The sequence below is a fragment of the Elephantulus edwardii genome, unplaced genomic scaffold (genome assembly GCF_000299155.1).
Source record: "Elephantulus edwardii isolate Elephantulus edwardi_28Jun2011 unplaced genomic scaffold, EleEdw1.0 scaffold00074, whole genome shotgun sequence".
Classification (NCBI taxonomy): Eukaryota; Metazoa; Chordata; class Mammalia; order Macroscelidea; family Macroscelididae; genus Elephantulus; species Elephantulus edwardii.
The window spans coordinates 420,361-437,908 of record NW_006399824.1 but is presented as its reverse complement, the minus strand read 5'-3'; the positions used below and the strand labels follow the sequence as shown (position 1 = coordinate 437,908).

Below are 17,548 nucleotides of genomic sequence, written 5' to 3'. Positions count from 1 at the left end.
ATCTGATTCCTATGCATACCATCAGGTGAAATCCATGTGTATAACCTGTGTTTATGTCCCTTAAAAATGGGTTTGCAATGAATAAGTCATTGACTGTGCAAAATGCAATCATTCTATCTCCAGCTACATTTCTGTCACCAAGTCCATGTTTTTTCCAACTATTGAATCTTCTCTGTTCCCAACTTCATGGAACGAGAATTCTGTAACACGTAATTGTGCTCATGCGGGATCTGTTCATAGATCAAGAAGCAGTCTTTTGAACAGAACCAGAGGCTTGAAGCATGGCTTCAAGTCAGAAAAGGTTTGCACGAGGGTTTTATCTTTCTACCAGACCTATTCAATCTGTCTGCTGGGCGTGTATTTTTTTAAAAAAACAAAACTGATGACTAGAATAAATGAAGAAGAATGTGACATTACAATTGGAGAAAGACTCATTAATAATCTGCCGTATGCAAATAACATGACCTTGCTTGCTGAAAACAAAGACTTGAAGCACGTACTGGTAAAGTTGGAAGGTTATTTATTGCCTTCATTATGGACTATCCCTCAACATCAAGAAAATAAAAATTGTCATAACTGGGTCAATAAACAATATGAGATGGATTCATTCTGTGACTGTAGTGGTGGGAATAGGTGCGTTTGAGATGGCTAGGTTGGCACAGTATAGAACGGTGTTTAGAGCTCTTGTACATAGGGTCACTATGAGTAGCAAGCGACTGTATGGCACATAACACCACCAACATGATAAATGGAGAAAACTGAAGTTGTCAAATATTTCATTTAACTTGGATCTACAGTCAACATCCATGAAAGCAGTCAGCAAGAAGTTAAATGATATATTTACAGCCTCGGGCAAATGTGCTGCAGAGAACTTCTTTAGAGTGCTAAAGAGTAAGGGTGTTGTCATGAGGACTAGAGTGTGCCTGATCCAAGCCATGATATTTCCCATTATCCTGTATGCATGAGTAAGGAAGATCAAAGAAAAACTAATGACTTGGAACTGTGGTGATGGCAAAGAATATGCCATCAGTTTCCAAAAGAATAAATCTGTCTGGGGAGAGAATGTGTCTTAGAAATAATGGCAAGACTTCATCTCAAATACTTTGGGAATGTTATCAGAAGGGACCAGACCACATGAGAAGGCAAAGGAGAAGGTCAGTGGAAAAGAAGCAAACTCTTGAGGGCACAGTAGCTGCAACACAGCAGTGACTGTGCAGGACCGAGCAGCGTCCTGTTCTGTTGTATACAGGGTCACTAGGAGTCAGAACAAACACAATAGCACCTATGACAACATCTACCCCACGGAATATGTCTTCTGTTTTACTGGAGGTAAGAGTCACATTAGATACAACTAGTCATTTTAAAAACATATAAGTCCGTGGCATTGCTTACATTAAATATTGTGCAGTCCCCCAATTCTATTTTCAAAACTTTTCCATCACACTAGAACACCTCATATCCATCCATTAAGTAATTATTCTTTATGCTCTGGCAGCACTAATTTGCTTTTTGTCTCTCTGGATTTGCCTCATCTGGATATAATAGTGATCTAGTTTTTTCTACTTAGCATAGTATTTTCAAGGTTTATCAAAGTTACAGCTTTTATCACTACTTCATTCCTATTTATATATTAATTATTCCACCGTATGTATATACCACAATTTGTAAATCTATTTACCCACTGCTTGACACTGGGTTATTTAAACCTTTCAACTATTAAGAATGCTGCTGCTATAAATATTCACATACAAGTTTTTAAGTGGACATATGTTTTGATTTTCTCCTGGGTATGCATATACCTAGGACTGAAGCTTCTAGGTCATATGGTAATTGTATCTTGATGATTTTAAGGAACAGCCTGTTTTCCAGAGTGGTGGCACCATTCCACATTCTCACTGGTAATGCACAGTGCCTCCTATTTCTCTACATCCTTGCCAACACTTTTTTCCATTTTTGTTACTACAGTCATAGCTGTGGGTGTGAAGTGGTATCTAAATGTGATTTTATTTTTAATTTCATTGTAGAGGAATACATATAGAAAGTTTTACCATTTGAACCATTTTTAAGTGTACAATTCCATGACATTAATTATATTCAGAATGTTGTACAACAATTACCATTATTTCTGGAACAACTTTATCATTCTAAACAGAAAGTGATTCATTAAGCAAGAACTCCTTTCTCCCTGTCTTCCAGCCTTTGATTAACTGTATTCTCTTTTCTATGTATTTTCTTATTCTCAATACTGTCTGGTGGCCTAGTGCTAGGGAGTTGTGTTGCCAACCCAAAGGCACCTGGTTCAAATTCAACAGTCACTCTATCAAAGAAAGATGGGCAATCTCCTCCCATGCAATTTACAGTCTCTAAAAACCCACTGAATGTCAGCTATGAGTCAGTTCCAAGTGATAGCACATAACAACAATAGATACTAAGTAAGTGATCTTGATTTCTTGATTGCTGTTATCATGGGTGTTGACTGCAAATCCAAGTGAAATGAAATCATTGAGAACTTCAATCTTTTCTCCATCTATCATGAAGTTGTATATTGGCCTGGTGATGAAGATTTTTGTTTTCTTGATGTTACATGAGGGTCAACACCAATAATAATAGCAGTTAAGAAATCAAAAGACATTGCATTGGGAAAATCTGCTCTCAAAGACCTCTCCAAAGTGCTAAAGAACACTGATTATCATTTTAAAGACTAAGATGAACCTGATCCAAATCATGACCTCTTCAATAGCTTCCTATGTATCTGAAAGCTGGACAATGAATAGAGACGGCAAAAGAAGAACTGATGTCCTTCCTTTGAGTCATGGTATTGAAGAATAGTGACTATCCCATGGCCTGCCAAAAGAACAAACAAGTCTGTCTTGGAGGAAGTACAACCGGGCACTTGCTCCTTAGAGGCAAGGATGGCGAAACTTCATCTTATACACTTTGGGCATGTTGTTGGGAGGGACCAGTCCTTGGAAAGACATTATGCTGGGAAAGACCCTTAACAAGATGGCTTGACACAGTTACTGCAACAATGGGCTTGAGCATAGCAAATTGCGAGGATGGCACAGGATAGGTCAAGGTCAAATCCATTGTTCACAGGGTTACTACGTATTTAATGTGGAATCACACTGTATTTGTCCTTTTGCATCTGGCTTATGTCACTCAGCATAATGTTTTCAAGGTTCATGTTATTGCATATATCAGAACTTCATTCCTTTTTTTTATTATTGCACGATTATATAAGCAATAGTGTTCACATATCCATGTCTTTCCTATAAATTCATTCCTTTTTATAGCTGAATAACAGTCCACTGTACATGTGTATCACTAATTCATCTAGCCACTGATATACTTGGATTATTTCCACCTTATGTATTGTGAGTAATGCTGCAAAGGGAACTGGTAGACACGTGTGTGTGCACAATTCTCTGCGCGACACTCACAATGTAAGTCTGGAAATGATTCCCTTGTGACTTACCAAAATCTTCTATTCTGCGGGTTTCCTTTTCAATTTGATGATGTTTCAATTTCTTTCCCCTCTTGTTATCTATGTTTTCTGGTATCAAATCTAAGAATCCACTGCCAAATTCAAGATAATGATGATTATAACTTGTGCTTTCTGCAAAGAGCTTTATAGTTGTAGCTTTTTAATACAGGCCTTTGATCCATCTTGACTTGATTTTTACTTACAGTGTAAAGCGAGGATTGAAATTCATTCTTTGCATGCAGATCTCTAGTTTTCCCTGTACCAGCTTTTTTATTATCAATGTTTTTATCATTCATCTACATTGTGTTTCATGCATGCACATTGTAGTCCACATAGTCCTTAATTTACATTATATTGTGGGGGGTTATCTCCCTCCCTTACAATCATCCCACCAACAACTATTTTCATGAAAGCATGTAAGCTACTTCATGCCTCATACCCTAATAACCCCCTTTGTGAAAAGACTGCCATTAGCATAGAACTGCCAGAAGTTCGGTTTAAAAGGGGCTGTAGTATAAGGGATATCATTGTTGATGTCTGATGGATCCTGGCAGTAAGCAGAAAATACCAAAGAATGCTTACTTGTGCTTTACTGACTATGCAAAGGCATCTGGCTGTGTGGATCATAACAAATTAAGAATAACACTGACAGTGGCAAGACGCTGCACTGCAATCCCAGAGGTAGGCGGTTCAAATCCACCAGATGTTCTGCTGGAGAAGGAGGGGGCAATCTCCTCCTGTACCAGTCAGATCTGATTTGATGGTACACGTAAAAAATGATACAATAAAAATTAAAAAAAAAATAATAACATTGACAAGAATGAGGATCCTAGAACTTAATTATACTCATATGAAATTTACACCTAGACCAAAAAGCTATTGTCCAAAAAGAGCAAGGAAACACTGTTGTTGTTGTTGTTGTTGTTATGTGTTGTCGAGTTGCTTGCGACTCATAGCAACCCTATGTACAAGAGCCCTAAACCCTGCTCTATCCTGTGCCAATCTCACCGTCTCTGACACACATATTCCCACCACCACAATCATAGAATCGATCCATCTCATTGAGGGTCTTCCTCTCCTGTGCCGTCCCTCCACTCTCCCAAACATGATGTCCCTCTCCAAGGACTGGGCCCTCCTTGCAACATGCCCAAAGTATGTCAGATGAAGCTTCAGAATCCTTGACTCCAAGGAGCAGCCTAGCTTCACCTTCTCAAGGACAAAACTGTTTTCCTAGCAGCCCATGGTATACTCAACACTCTTCTCCAGCACCACAGTGCAAAGGCATCAATTCTCTATCTATCATCCCTGGTCACTGTGCAACCCTCCAATGCATAGCATGCAACTGCGAAGACTATAGGACTATAGCCCAGATCAGGCGCACCTTAGTTTCCAGCCTGACATCATTGCTATTTAGTACTCTGGAGAGGTCCCTGACAGCTGACTTTCCCAATGCAATTTGTCTCTTGATTTCCTGGCTGCTGGTACCAAGAATGTTAACTATGGAGCCAAGCAAACTAAAACTGTTAACTATCTCAATCTCTTCACCATCCATACTGGTTCTGCCAACTGGCCCAGTGGTGAGAATCTCTGTTTTCTTGATGTTGAGCTTCAATCCGTATTGAAGGCTGCAGTCCTTGACCCTCTGCAGCAAGCACTTCAGGTCCTCTTCGGTTTTAGCAAGCAGGGTTGTATCATCTGCATAACACAGGTTGCTGATGAATCTTCCACCAATCCTGATGCCACATTCCTCCTCTTACAGCCCAGTGTCCCAGATGATCTGTTCTGCATACAGACTGAAAAGGTATGGAGACAAAATACATACCTGTCAGACCCCCTTCCTGATTTTGAACAATATAGTGTCTCCTTGCTTTGTTCTGACGACTGCCTCTTGGTCCAAGTATAGGTTTCTCACAAGCACAATCAAATGTTCTGGTATACCCATTCTTCTCAGAGTCAGCCATAGCTTATTGTGATCCACACAGTCAAAAGCCTTTGCATAGTCAATGAAGCACAGATAGACATTCCTCTAGCACTCTCTGCTTTTTGCCATGATCTATCTGACATTAGCTATACTATCCCTAGTATCATGACCTCTTCTAAATCCAGCCTGTACACCTGGAAGTTGTCTGTTTACATACTGCTCCAGTCATTTTTGGATAATTTTCAGCAGAATCTTGCTTGCATGTGATATTAATGATACTGCCCGATAATTTTCGCACTCTGTCAGATCCCCTTTCTTTGAAATGGGAACAAATGTTCTCTTCTCATCAGATGGCCAGCTGGCTGTCCTCCAGATTTCTTGGCAAAACTTAGTGAGCACATCCAGGGCACATCTGTTTGCTGAAATATGTCAGTTGGTGTGCCATCAACTCCTGGAGCCTTGTTTTTATGCCAATTCTTTCAGAGCAATTTGACCTTCCTCCTTCATCACCACAAGCTCATATGTTATTTCATTAAATTCTTCTGTGTCAGCCAATTCCTTCTGATACAGTGACTCTGTGTACTCCTCCTATCTTCTTTTAATGCTTCTTGGATCATTTAACATTCTGCCCAAAGCATCCTTAAGAAACAGTGAGCGAGTTCGGTCCTTTTGATTTTCTGACTCCAGCTCTCTGCACTTGTGTCAGGGTTGCATACATTCTCCATACCTATTCAATCTGTATGCTGAGCAAATAATTTGAGAAGCTGGACTCTACAAAGAATATTATATCAGGAACAGAAGATGACTTATCAACAACTTATATTATTCAGATGATGCAACTTAGTTTGCTGAAAGTGAGGAGGATATGAAGCACTTTCTACAGAAGCTCAAAGACTTCCATCTAGATTACATCTCAACATCAAAAAAACAAAAATTTTCAACTTCAAATACTCAACCAATTCCTATCTTATATGAACAACAGCTGGGTCAGGCATCAGGACTAGGAGGTTCCAAACTGATTGACACACATCTTCTGCAGGGTAGAGAAAATCTTATCCCAGCTTCACATCTGTATTCTCATAAAACGCATGAAAAAGTGTCTTTTCAGGGAGCTCTGGTGGCCTAGTGGCAAGAAGCTGCACTGCAATCCCAGAGGTGCGTGGTATGAATCCACCAGATGCTCTGCTGGAGAAGGAGGGGCAATCTCCTCCTGTACCAGTCAGATCTGATTTAACAGTATATGCACAAAAATTAATTAAAAAAAAAAAAAGAGAAAGGGGTGGGGGGGGGGGGCTGGACAGGGAGAAAAGTGCAACAATGAATGAATGGAAATCCAAAATCTCTGTAAATGTTCATTAAAATTAAAAAGAAAGAAAAAGTATCTTTTCCACTTCTATTTTGCTAGAGTTTGAGGACAGGTACAATTTCTCCTTTAAATGTTTGGCAGAATTTACCACATAAATTCATTTGGTCCTGACTCCAACTACATAAAATCAAAAGAGTTAAAACTCAGAATGCAAGAAGAGGTAGGACCGAAAGGTTAAAGAAAACAAGAATCACAGGATAAGAGTTTGGCTACATTGTGGGCATTACAATTAATGTCATAAAACTAAATGTGTGTGAATGGTTGAACAGAAAACTACTTTGCTTTGTAAGTTTTTACTCAAATCATAATATAAGGGAAACGTAATAAAATAGAAACTATCAAGAAAACAATGCATTGGTCTTGGACTCCTCTTTGTCGAGAAGTTTTTAATTACTGATTAAATCTCTCCATTTCTTAAAAGACTGTTAACATTAACAATTTTTTAGTCTGTTTTGGTAGATTATGTGTTTCTAGAAATTTCATCTGTTGCTGTTGTTTGCTGTCAAGTTGTAACTGACTCATAGGTAACACTCCAGCAGGTTTTCAGACGTTGTAAATCACATGGGAGGAGATTTCCATCCTGCTTTCATGGAGTAGTTGGTGGATTCGAACTGTGTGCCTTTGGGAATACAGCACAACTTCTTTACACTAGACCACCAGAGCTCCCTATTTCATCTAGATGATTTAAATTGTTATCATACAATATTAATAATTTTTTGTATCTTTTATCCCTTTCCTTTGTAGTCTTTCCAGCCAAGAGTGTAACTTTTTTGTGTGTAATTTTAATGAAAGTTTATTGAAAAGTTGATTTTCATTCAAACATTTATTGTTGCATATCTTCCTCCCTCCTCCTCCCCCCAGTTCACTTTAAAAAAAGATATTAATTTTGCAATTGGTTTGTTTACCTTTACTTTGTGGTGCTCAAGTATTCTATGAATTCTAGATATAAGTCCCTTATGAGACGTGTCATTATGAAATATCTTTTCCCAGTCTGTGGCTTTCCTCTTTAATCTGTTGGAGAAGTTATTGGATGTGCATGATGTGCATAGGGATTTGATTCTTAGAAGGTCCCATTCACCTATTTTGTCCTCTCCTGGTTGGAGGTTTTTCAGGATGCATGGGAGACTGTTCATGTTGTGGATTAGGGCTTCTAGAGTTTTTCTAAGGTTTTCTCTAATGAAGTTTACAGTCCTTGGTTTTACTCCAAGATCCTTAATTCACTTTGAGTTGGTTTTGTGTATGGTGTGAGGTGTAGGTCTTGCTTGAGTTTTCTGCAGATAGTTTTCCAATTTTGCCAACACCATCATGGGCACAAGATAATGAACAGACACTTCACCAAAGACACTCAGATGGCAAACAAACACATGAAGAAATTATCAATATCTCTAGCTCTACGAGAGATACAAATAAAAACAAATATATCATCTCACCCCAGTAACAATAGCAAAATTCAAGAGCAGCAAACAACAAATGCTGGCAAGGTTGTGGAGAAACTGGAACCCTTACTCACTGAAGGTGGAAGTGTAAAATGGTGAAACCACTATGGAAGGCAGTATGGCGCTTTCTCAAAAAGTTGGAAATAGAAATACCATTTGACCCAGTAATACCACTACCGGGAATATACCCTAAAGAAACCATAACTGTCACCCAAGCAGATATATGCACACCCGTGTTTATCGTGGCTTTGTTCACAATAGCAAAGAGTTGGAAACAACCCGAGTGCCATCAACAAATGAATGGATAGAGAAGCTGTGGTATATTCACACAATGGAATACTATGCTGCATCGAAAAAAAGGAACTCATGAAATATTATACAAAATGGGTGACCCTGGAGGACATTATGCTGAGTGAACTATCTTAGTCACAAAAGGACAAATATTGCACAGGGTCACTGTTGTAAAAAGGGACTGACATTGGGGTTGAAGGAAGACTAAGAAAGAGGAAATAAGTAATGTATACTGCATTGAAACAGATGAGGGATAGAACTGTTTAAAAGGGATATATGATTAGGTATTATTTTCATGACAGGAATCCAGAATGAAGGCTGCACAGTGGAGTGGACTTGGGGGGAGAGATTGCATAACAATGAAAGAGTTTTTCTTTTACTTTTCAAGGAGAAGAGTGAATTGAGGGGCAGGAGGTAGGCAGGGAGAAAAGTACAACAATGAATGACTGGAAACCCTAAGTCATTAAAATTAATAAAATTAATTAAAAAAAGTTCAGAGTAAGAGCTGCATAGTAAAGTGGACTGGGGAGTGGGAGTTTATATAACAAAGATTTTTTCTTTTTAAAGAGAAAAGCGAATTGGGGGAGGGGTGGGCAGGGAGCAAAATACACAACAATGAATGGAAATCCAAGTTCTCTATAATCTTTCATTAAAATATCAATTAAAATTATTCATTAATTGCTGCACCAAAGGTGTGTAATATTTGTTTTTTAAAAAAACTCTTCAGTTGCATTTATCCTATTATTTTTCTTTTCTCTGGTTCATTTATCTCATTCTAATCTTGATTATCTTTTGTCTTCTGTTAGCTTTCAGTTTAGTTTGCTTTTCTTTTTCTAGTTTCTTAAAGTCTAAGATTATGTGGTTTGATTTGAGATCTTCCTTTTTAAATGCCATTATTTACAGCTTTAAATTTTCCTCTTGGCAATGTTTCTCTTGCACCCTATAACTTTTGAAAGTGCTGTTCAGAAGCAGAGTAAGCAACCCAATCTAACTATCCATTGTTATTGTTGTTGTATACTGTAGAGTCGGAATCAACCCACAGCTGACCATCTGGCAGGTTTTCAGAGGAAGTTAATGGGATGGGAGGAGACTGCCCACCCTCCTGCAGAGCAGCTGGTAGCCTCAAAAAAACCTGCATGCCTTTGGGATCACAGTGCAGCTTCTTGCCACTAGGCCACCAGAATTCCCTGAATTGTTGTGTGCCATCAAGTCGGAACTGACACATTGCTGACCCTCCAGCAGGTTTTCAGCAGCGTTAATCACATGGGGAGATTGTCCAGCCTTCTCCTGTGGAGCAAACCTGTGATTCAAACCACTGTCTTCAGGACTACAGTTCAGATTCTCACAGCTAGGCCACCATATCTCCTTGTACCCTGTAACTTTTAATGTGCAGTCTGCTGTCTCCACTGGCTGCTGTCTCAGCAGCTCAGAGACTGTAGTTGCTAATGTGAAATGTCCAAAGTCAACCTTTATTTTCATAAAGAGGCTCCTCTAGATGTTGCAAGTGTTCAGGTGGACTAGTTTCTAGGGGAGCTGACTTTGATTCTTCCAGCTCTTGCCAGGCCTTATAGTCATTCTGATGTGGGAGTTTTCTATTACATCATCTTCTGTGACATCACTCCTATGCCATGGAATATTACTTAACAGTAAAAAAGAATGGATGTACTTATATGATAAACATGGATCAATCTTGAGAAATGTCCTACGTGATAAAAGCAAAAAAACGCCATATTTTATATGATTCCATTTATATGAATGTTCAGAATATTGACTGTAAGTAGACCAGCAGTCGAACAGAGCTGGGGGAAGCTGGGAAGAAATGGGAGGGCTGCTAATGGGCACTCGCTCTTTGTGAAGTGATGAAAATGTTCTAAAATAGATTTTTTTAATAGCTGCACAACTCTGAATATACTGAAAACATGGAATGATATACTTTAAAAAGTAAGAAGGTACTTAATCTTGTGTTTAAATTACAGCTTAATAAAGCCATTTTGTTAAAAATATCCATGTTTGATGAGTAGAGGGAGGGGTGGGTAAAAGAAATGGAAAGATCTGACATGAAAAACAATGTATATGAACTTTGTTAATAAGCCAGTATAAAACAAAATTTTATTTAAAAGAAAAATCCTTACATAAGAAGGGATAACCAGGTTCCAAACATGAAATATTATATGATATACTAAATGAATATGAATCTAGTTCCAAACAATTTTGAAGATATGGATTCCTAAATAATTCATTCTACATCAAGATTTAGTTAATAATGGTGCAGGGGATAAGAGTAAGAGGTTGAACTAAGAATTAAGGACTAGGATAAAAGCAAACTAAAATAATGATAATTATTCATTATTTAGCATATTTGATAAGGAAATTATGTATTAGCCATTAGCCATATATTATTATTTTAATTAAATAAAATTAAAAATTAAACTGTCTCTTCCACACCACATGTCAAATGCTCAGTTCCACATGTAAATAGTGGCTCCCACATGAAACAGCACAGTCACAGGACTATGGCCACCATCTCAGAACTCCAGTGGATGATGTTAGTCACCACACACATGTGAACCACTTCATTTAGAGTACATTACACAGATCTTTTACTCTGTCTTTAATGCATCATCTCAGGGTATCTCACTGTGTTTTCTAAAGTTAAAACTAATGCCCAAAACCAAAGTAAATACTCTAAAGCCCTTTAAATATTTTCATGCCACAGGTAAAATTATAATACAGAAAAATATTTAATATATTTTTATATAGTCAGATCTGTTGTTCACTGGATCGCTATGAGTCAAATGTGACTGGACAGCACCCAAGAAACAATCATGTAAAAGAAATGTGCTTGATCTAAACGAGGACAAATCCCGAGCCTGAAGTCTAGTGATGACACAAACAAGAGTCTTCACTGGCCTTGACTGAGTGATTTCAATGGCTTTTTATTTCAGTGCTCCCAAGAGTAAAACTGATGTTACTGTTGTTGTTATGTGCCGTCGAGTCGTTTGCGACTCATAGCGACCCTATGTACAACAACCCTAAACCGTGCTCTATCCTGTGCCAATCTCATTGCCTCTGACACACCCATCCCGATTACCCCAGTCACTGAATCAATCCACATCATAGAGGGTCTTCCCCTCCTGCGCTGTCCCTCTACTCTACCAAGAATGATGTCCCTCTCCAAGGACCTGTCTCTCCTTACAACATGTCCAAAGTATGTCAGACGAAGCCCCAGAATCCTTGCCTCCAAGGAGCAGCCTGGTTTAACCCTCTCTACGATGAATCTGTTTGTTTCCTTGGCAGTCCATGGTACATTCAATACTCTTCTCCAGCACCACAGCTCAAAGGCATCACTTCTCCTTCTATCCTCCCGAGTCATTGTCCAACTCTCTGATGCATAACATGTGATTGCAAAGACCATGGCCTGTATCAGGTACACCTTAGTCTCCAGAGAGACACCATTGCTCTTGAGTACTTTAGAGAGGTCCCTAACCGCAGACTTTCCCATCGCAATACGTTTTTTTTATTTCCTGGCTACTGGTGCCAAGAGTGTTGACCGTGGAGCCGAGCAAACTGAAGCTGTGAACAATCTCAATCTCTTCGCCATCCATCCTGATGCTACCGATTGGTCCAGTGGTGAGAATTTTTGTCTTCTTGACATTGAGCCTCAGTTCATATTGAAGGCTGCAGTCCTTGACCCTCTGCAGTAAGTGCATGAGGTCCTCCTCAGTTTCAGTGAGCAGGGTTGTGTCATCTGCATAACACAGACTATTGATAGATCGTCAACCAAGCCTAACGCCACGCTTCTCCTCATAGAGCCCATTTAGAAAAGTTTTAAATAAAATGGTATCACAAAACATTAATACTTTAAGCTTGATCATTTGGTAGCTACATTTGTCTCTTGGTCTGACAAGATTCTAAATGAGTTAACAAGGTTAAATGAGTTCTGGTCAGGATCTTTAGTATTTCCGAGAGAAATAAAATGTTGTGCTTTAGCTGAAAAGCAAAAGAGCCTGAGTTCAAGCCCTGACAGAGTCCTCTTCGGTCCCTCACTGGATTCGTTCTAACAGTGACCTTCCACCAGGTCTCCAAGGCTGCACATCACAGCAGGGAGAGGCTGCCCATCTTTCTCTCATGCAGCTGCTGGTGGATCCTAGTCGCTGGAAATGGGTTAACAATAAAACTCACCCCAGACTATGCCACCAGAATTCCCTTCTCCCAGCCTGGATTTTCTAAAAACAAGATCAGAGACCTAAAGGAGGAAGAAAATCTGTATATGGGAGTAAAGTGCTTGTTTATTTTAAACCAAAGAAGGAAAACCCACATAAAGTTTAAATGTGTAGTTTCTGATCAGTTGCTCAACGTTTTAGAGACGACGTCACTGGGGCTTGGGGACAGGTAAAGAAGAGAAACTACCTTGAAAATATAGAATAATACCCAAAACCAAGAGTCAAAACAAGGCATTGTTACAGGAAGGCCAATATTCCAAAGCAGATGGTGGGAAATTATCATCCTAGCACAGGGTTTCTCAGCTGTGGTACTCCTGGCATTGGGGCCTGAATAACTCTTTGTTGCATGTGCCTGTTGTATGTGCACCAGCAGAATGTCTGTAGCACCCTATGGCCAACAGATCCCAGATCCCAGGCAGTAGAACCTTCCCTGTCTCAACTGTGACAGCCAAAATGTCACAAATGTATAAGTGCACTAATGGCATACAGTGTATAACGATGTAATTTCTAACTGTAACAACATTAGACAGAAGGCAAAATGATCCAGGTGGAAAAGGATGGTTCTAACATTTACCAGCTAATTTTCCTTTCATCTTTCCTCTTTTTAAAAAAGGTACAAATAGGATGGATAGGAAGTGGAAATGGTAATAGATTAAGGTGAATGGAGCTTCTATTAAGGATGGTGAAAAAAAATGGACATGGATAGTAGTAACGGCTGCAAAACATGGTGAAACTACATAATGTCATCAGATTGCTCTTGTGAAAATGGCTGAGAGGGAAAAGGAAAGGCACCGGCCTCGCATGGGCCATCCTTACATTAAAGATTTTGTCACTTTACCGGAAATTGAAATGGAGCTGTGCATTCTGTACTTTTATTTGCTAAATCTGCAACTCTATGTGTGACAAGAATAAAGGATTTGGAATGCCACGCTGCCATGCTGAGTATGTTCCTGCCCACTTCCACTGTCCTCATCAAAGCAAGCAAACATCTACAACAGAAACCACAGCCAAGTTTCTTGGAAGCCTGTTCTATTGAAATCCCAGGGTCACTGTAAGGCCTTGCTGATCACAAGCTGCACTATAGATCTAGGAGGACTTACCATTTGGGTCTTTCCTGAAAAGCGTATTCATGACTGTGGCATGGAGTTTCACACTATTCCACTCTTTCACTATTAGTCCTGATGACTGGAAACGTTCCAACACTCGATCAGCTAATTCCTGAAGCCTGAAGGAATGAAAGAAAAAGGTACAGAAATCTTAGTACACTCTTGAACCCTGTAACTAACTTATCAATATGAAACATCAAAGAAGCTCTGGAGGGGCAACTTTTAAAAGCTTGGCTACAAACCAAAACATCAGTGGCTTGAGGCCATCAGCTACCCTGTGGGGGAAAGATGTGGTATGTGGCTTCTTCAAGCATTACAGCATCGGGAACTCTAAGAGGCAGCTGTAGTCTGTCCTATAGGACATGTTAACAGTAAGTCAAGCAGGAATGGACTCAACAGTAATGGGTTTGGTTTTTAATTTTTTGATGAGGCATTGACACACTCTGTATTACCCTGTTCAAGGCCCTGCTGTACAAGAGGAAAGAGAAAAAGCTACTGTTCCACCATTATGGAGCTCTAAGTCTTATCAATAGGACAAGTACAGAAACAAGCAACTGCAATGTGTCATAAGGAGTGTTAAGGGGCATGGTAAGGAGTAATCAACACCATCTGGACATGGCTGGGCTCTCACAAGAGGCTCACACTTGGTCTTGAAGATTTATTAAAGCTTGCAGATGAAACCAGGAAAGAAGGACTCTTACTACAGGAGAAATAGCATATTGCAAAGATGCTCTGTATATTTAACAAACTGAATTCCTTGATCATAGCATACTTGAGGGGCTGCAAATTATTTACTATAGTTGTAACAGAACAGGGATAAACTGGCTTTATAAGTAGTGATCTGACTTGGGAAGCCACATGATGTTTTCAAAAAGGGAATAGTTTGGTGAGAAGTACATTTTCTGAAAGCTAGCTAATGTGGCAGAGTGAAAAACACGTTAATAGCAAAGAGGCAGAATTGCAGAGGTCAGCTGAATAAGCTACTGTAATAGCCGGTAAAATAGCAAACATTTCTCGGGTGTCTGGAACTTCTCTAAGTACTTTACAGCTACGAAATCATTTAATCTTCACAACAAATTTGTTGTCATATTTTTACCAATGAGGCAACTGAGGTGCAAAGAGGTCATAAAACTTGATAGAGGTCAAGTAACTAGTAAGTGGCAGAGAAAAAGGAGAACACATGTCATCTGGACATCTGAGACTGAGCTCTTCCAGACTGCACTGTGAAAGGGAAGGTGATGAAGTCTTATGCCACAGTAGGGGCAAGAGAACCGAGACAAGGGAGCAGGACAGAAAGAGCTAAGCTGGGAGGTCCAACGCTCATTCAGACACGGCTGTGGTGGAGGACAGGAAGTGGAGAACAACTCGGAATCTACCCTAAATGACCTAAGGCCAGTCATCACTTGAGGTAAGACATTATGAAGAAGCAACCGCTATAGCTAGGCTGTGTTCACTGTGTTGTGCTGTTCTGGGATGAGGGTGATTCTTTTGTATATTTTTGTCACGTGGCACAAGACATCAAGAAGGACATTTACAGAAGAGAGAAAGAAAGAGATTTGCAGCATGAGGAAAAATCTGGACAAAAGATACATATGTGAGAGGTTGCGCAGGATATAATGTATTAAGTTGCTAACCAAAAGGTGGGCAGTGTTTCCCTTAAAGATTCACGGCCTCTGCAACCCAATGGAGGGTCACTATGAATCAGACGAGCAGGATGGCAGTGGGTTTACTTTAAGCAAGGAGGAATGTGGCATCAGATTGGAGGAAGACCTGTCAACAAACTGCCTTATGCAAATGACACAACCTTACTTGCCAAAACTGAGGAGGACCTGAAGAACTAGCTGCAGAGGGTCAAGGACTGTAGTTTGAAATATGGATGGACGCTCAGCATCAAGAAAACAAAGATTCTCACCACTGGATCAATTGGCAGCATAGGAATAAATGGAGAAGAGATTGAGATTATTAACAATTTCAGCTTGCTTGGTTCCACAATCAACACTTTTGGCACCAGCAGCCAGGAAATCAAAAGATGAACTGCATTAAGGGAATATGCTGTCAGGGAACTCTCCAGAAGAGCAATAATATCAATCTAGAGACTAAGGTGTGCCTGATTTAGGCCACGATCCTCTCAATTACTTGCTATGCATCAGAGAGCTGGATAATGACCAAGAATGACAGAAGAAAAATTGATGCCTTTGAATTGTGGTTCTAAAGTAGAGTACTGAACATACAATGGACCACCAAGAGAACTAACTGGTCTGTCCTGGAGAGGCTGAAACCAAGCTGCTCCTTGGTGGCAAGGATTTTGAAAGTCCATCTCATATACTTTGGGCATGTAGCCCAGAAGGGTCATTCTTGGGAGAAGGATATCATGCTTGGAAGGGTGGAGGGACTGTGCAGGAGAGAAAGACCCTGGATGAGATGGACTGACACAATAACTGGGGCAATGAGGGCAAGTCTGTCAGAGACAACAAGATAGGCTCAGGATAGAGCAGGGTTCAGAGCTATTGTGCATAAAGTTGCTAAGAGTCATCGTCAACTCAACAGCACATAAGAACAATGTGAAAACAGGAGTGAAAATTGAGGCAAAGATGCTGTCACCTGGGTGCGTTCAGAGTGAGGCAAGAAATAGCTCAGCATAGAGATCTATGAGATATTTCTATTTAAGAGGCAGAGAAGGATCCAGTAAAGTCAAGTGATGAAATCAAGCAAAGAAGAAAAGAAAGAACAGAATAGAGTGGTATTATAGAGGCTGACGTGATTATTGGGATGGGGTGTGTTAATTGGTACAGCACTATAGGAAAGAAAAGGCAGAAATGCCTACTTATTTCTGAAAAATAACATCATTAGAATCTTGCCAAAGCTATTTCACTGGCAAGCTGGACAAAGAAGCTTCATTACAGAGGACCAAAGGCAAGGAAGTGAAGAGACAGGTGCACAGAACTCAAGAAATGCAAAAGGAAGGCAAGAAACCAATGCCTTGGTCATTAGAAGCTACAAAGTTGAGGGAGGCTTGCTTTATCAGTTTTCAATGTGGAAAGGGGTTGAAAATGCTTATTGACAATAAGGAATTATTCAACAGTGAGGGATAAAGACAAAACTTTACAGCAGAGGAAGGAGACACAAAAGACTAATTCTTCTCATAAAAAAAACCCAACAACCAAAATAAAACCAAAAAACCAAAGACAAAAACCCCACAGTCCCCGGCAATGAGTAAATTGTCTCTGCAGCTCATGGGGTAGTCCTGGGGTTTCCATAGCAACTCAGGAAGCAGTACTAGCGTTTACATAGCAACTCACAGGGTAGTACTGGGGTTTCCATACCAACTAAAGGAGTAGCCCTGGGGTTTTCAAGGCTGTTATGTTTCCAGAAGCAGATCACCATAGCTTTCTGCATTGATTTGAACCCTCAACCTTTCAGTTAGAAGCTGAGAGCCTAACCACAGTTCCTGTCCTGATGGAGTGGACAGAGAGCCAGCACTCACTTGGGAAGGTCTTGTCTTTCAGAGTCTCCCAAATTTTCTGTTTTTGCTACTGGTGTACTCTTAGCATTTTTACATTTTTCTCTATTAGGTGAGAATTTCTGAATTTTCCTTCTCTAACAGGTTCACCTTTGCATAAGCTCTGGCTGTCTCATAGGAACAAATATCGATCTCTTCCAGTCAGTTGGCCAAGTGGTCGTTCTCCAGATTTCTTTTTTTTTTCTATAATTATATTTTATT

The 17,548-nt window shown here is 39.8% G+C and overlaps 1 protein-coding gene across 1 annotated transcript in view; it reads right to left on the bottom strand.

Annotated features, from left to right (window-relative positions):
- ASCC1 (activating signal cointegrator 1 complex subunit 1) overlaps positions 1-17,548 on the bottom strand; it is a 165,435-nt gene that overhangs the window by 53,807 nt on the left and 94,080 nt on the right. The window contains exon 7 of the mRNA XM_006888965.1: positions 13,822-13,946. Coding sequence (XP_006889027.1) covers positions 13,822-13,946 — 125 coding nt within the window. The remainder of the gene's footprint in view (positions 1-13,821; positions 13,947-17,548) is intronic.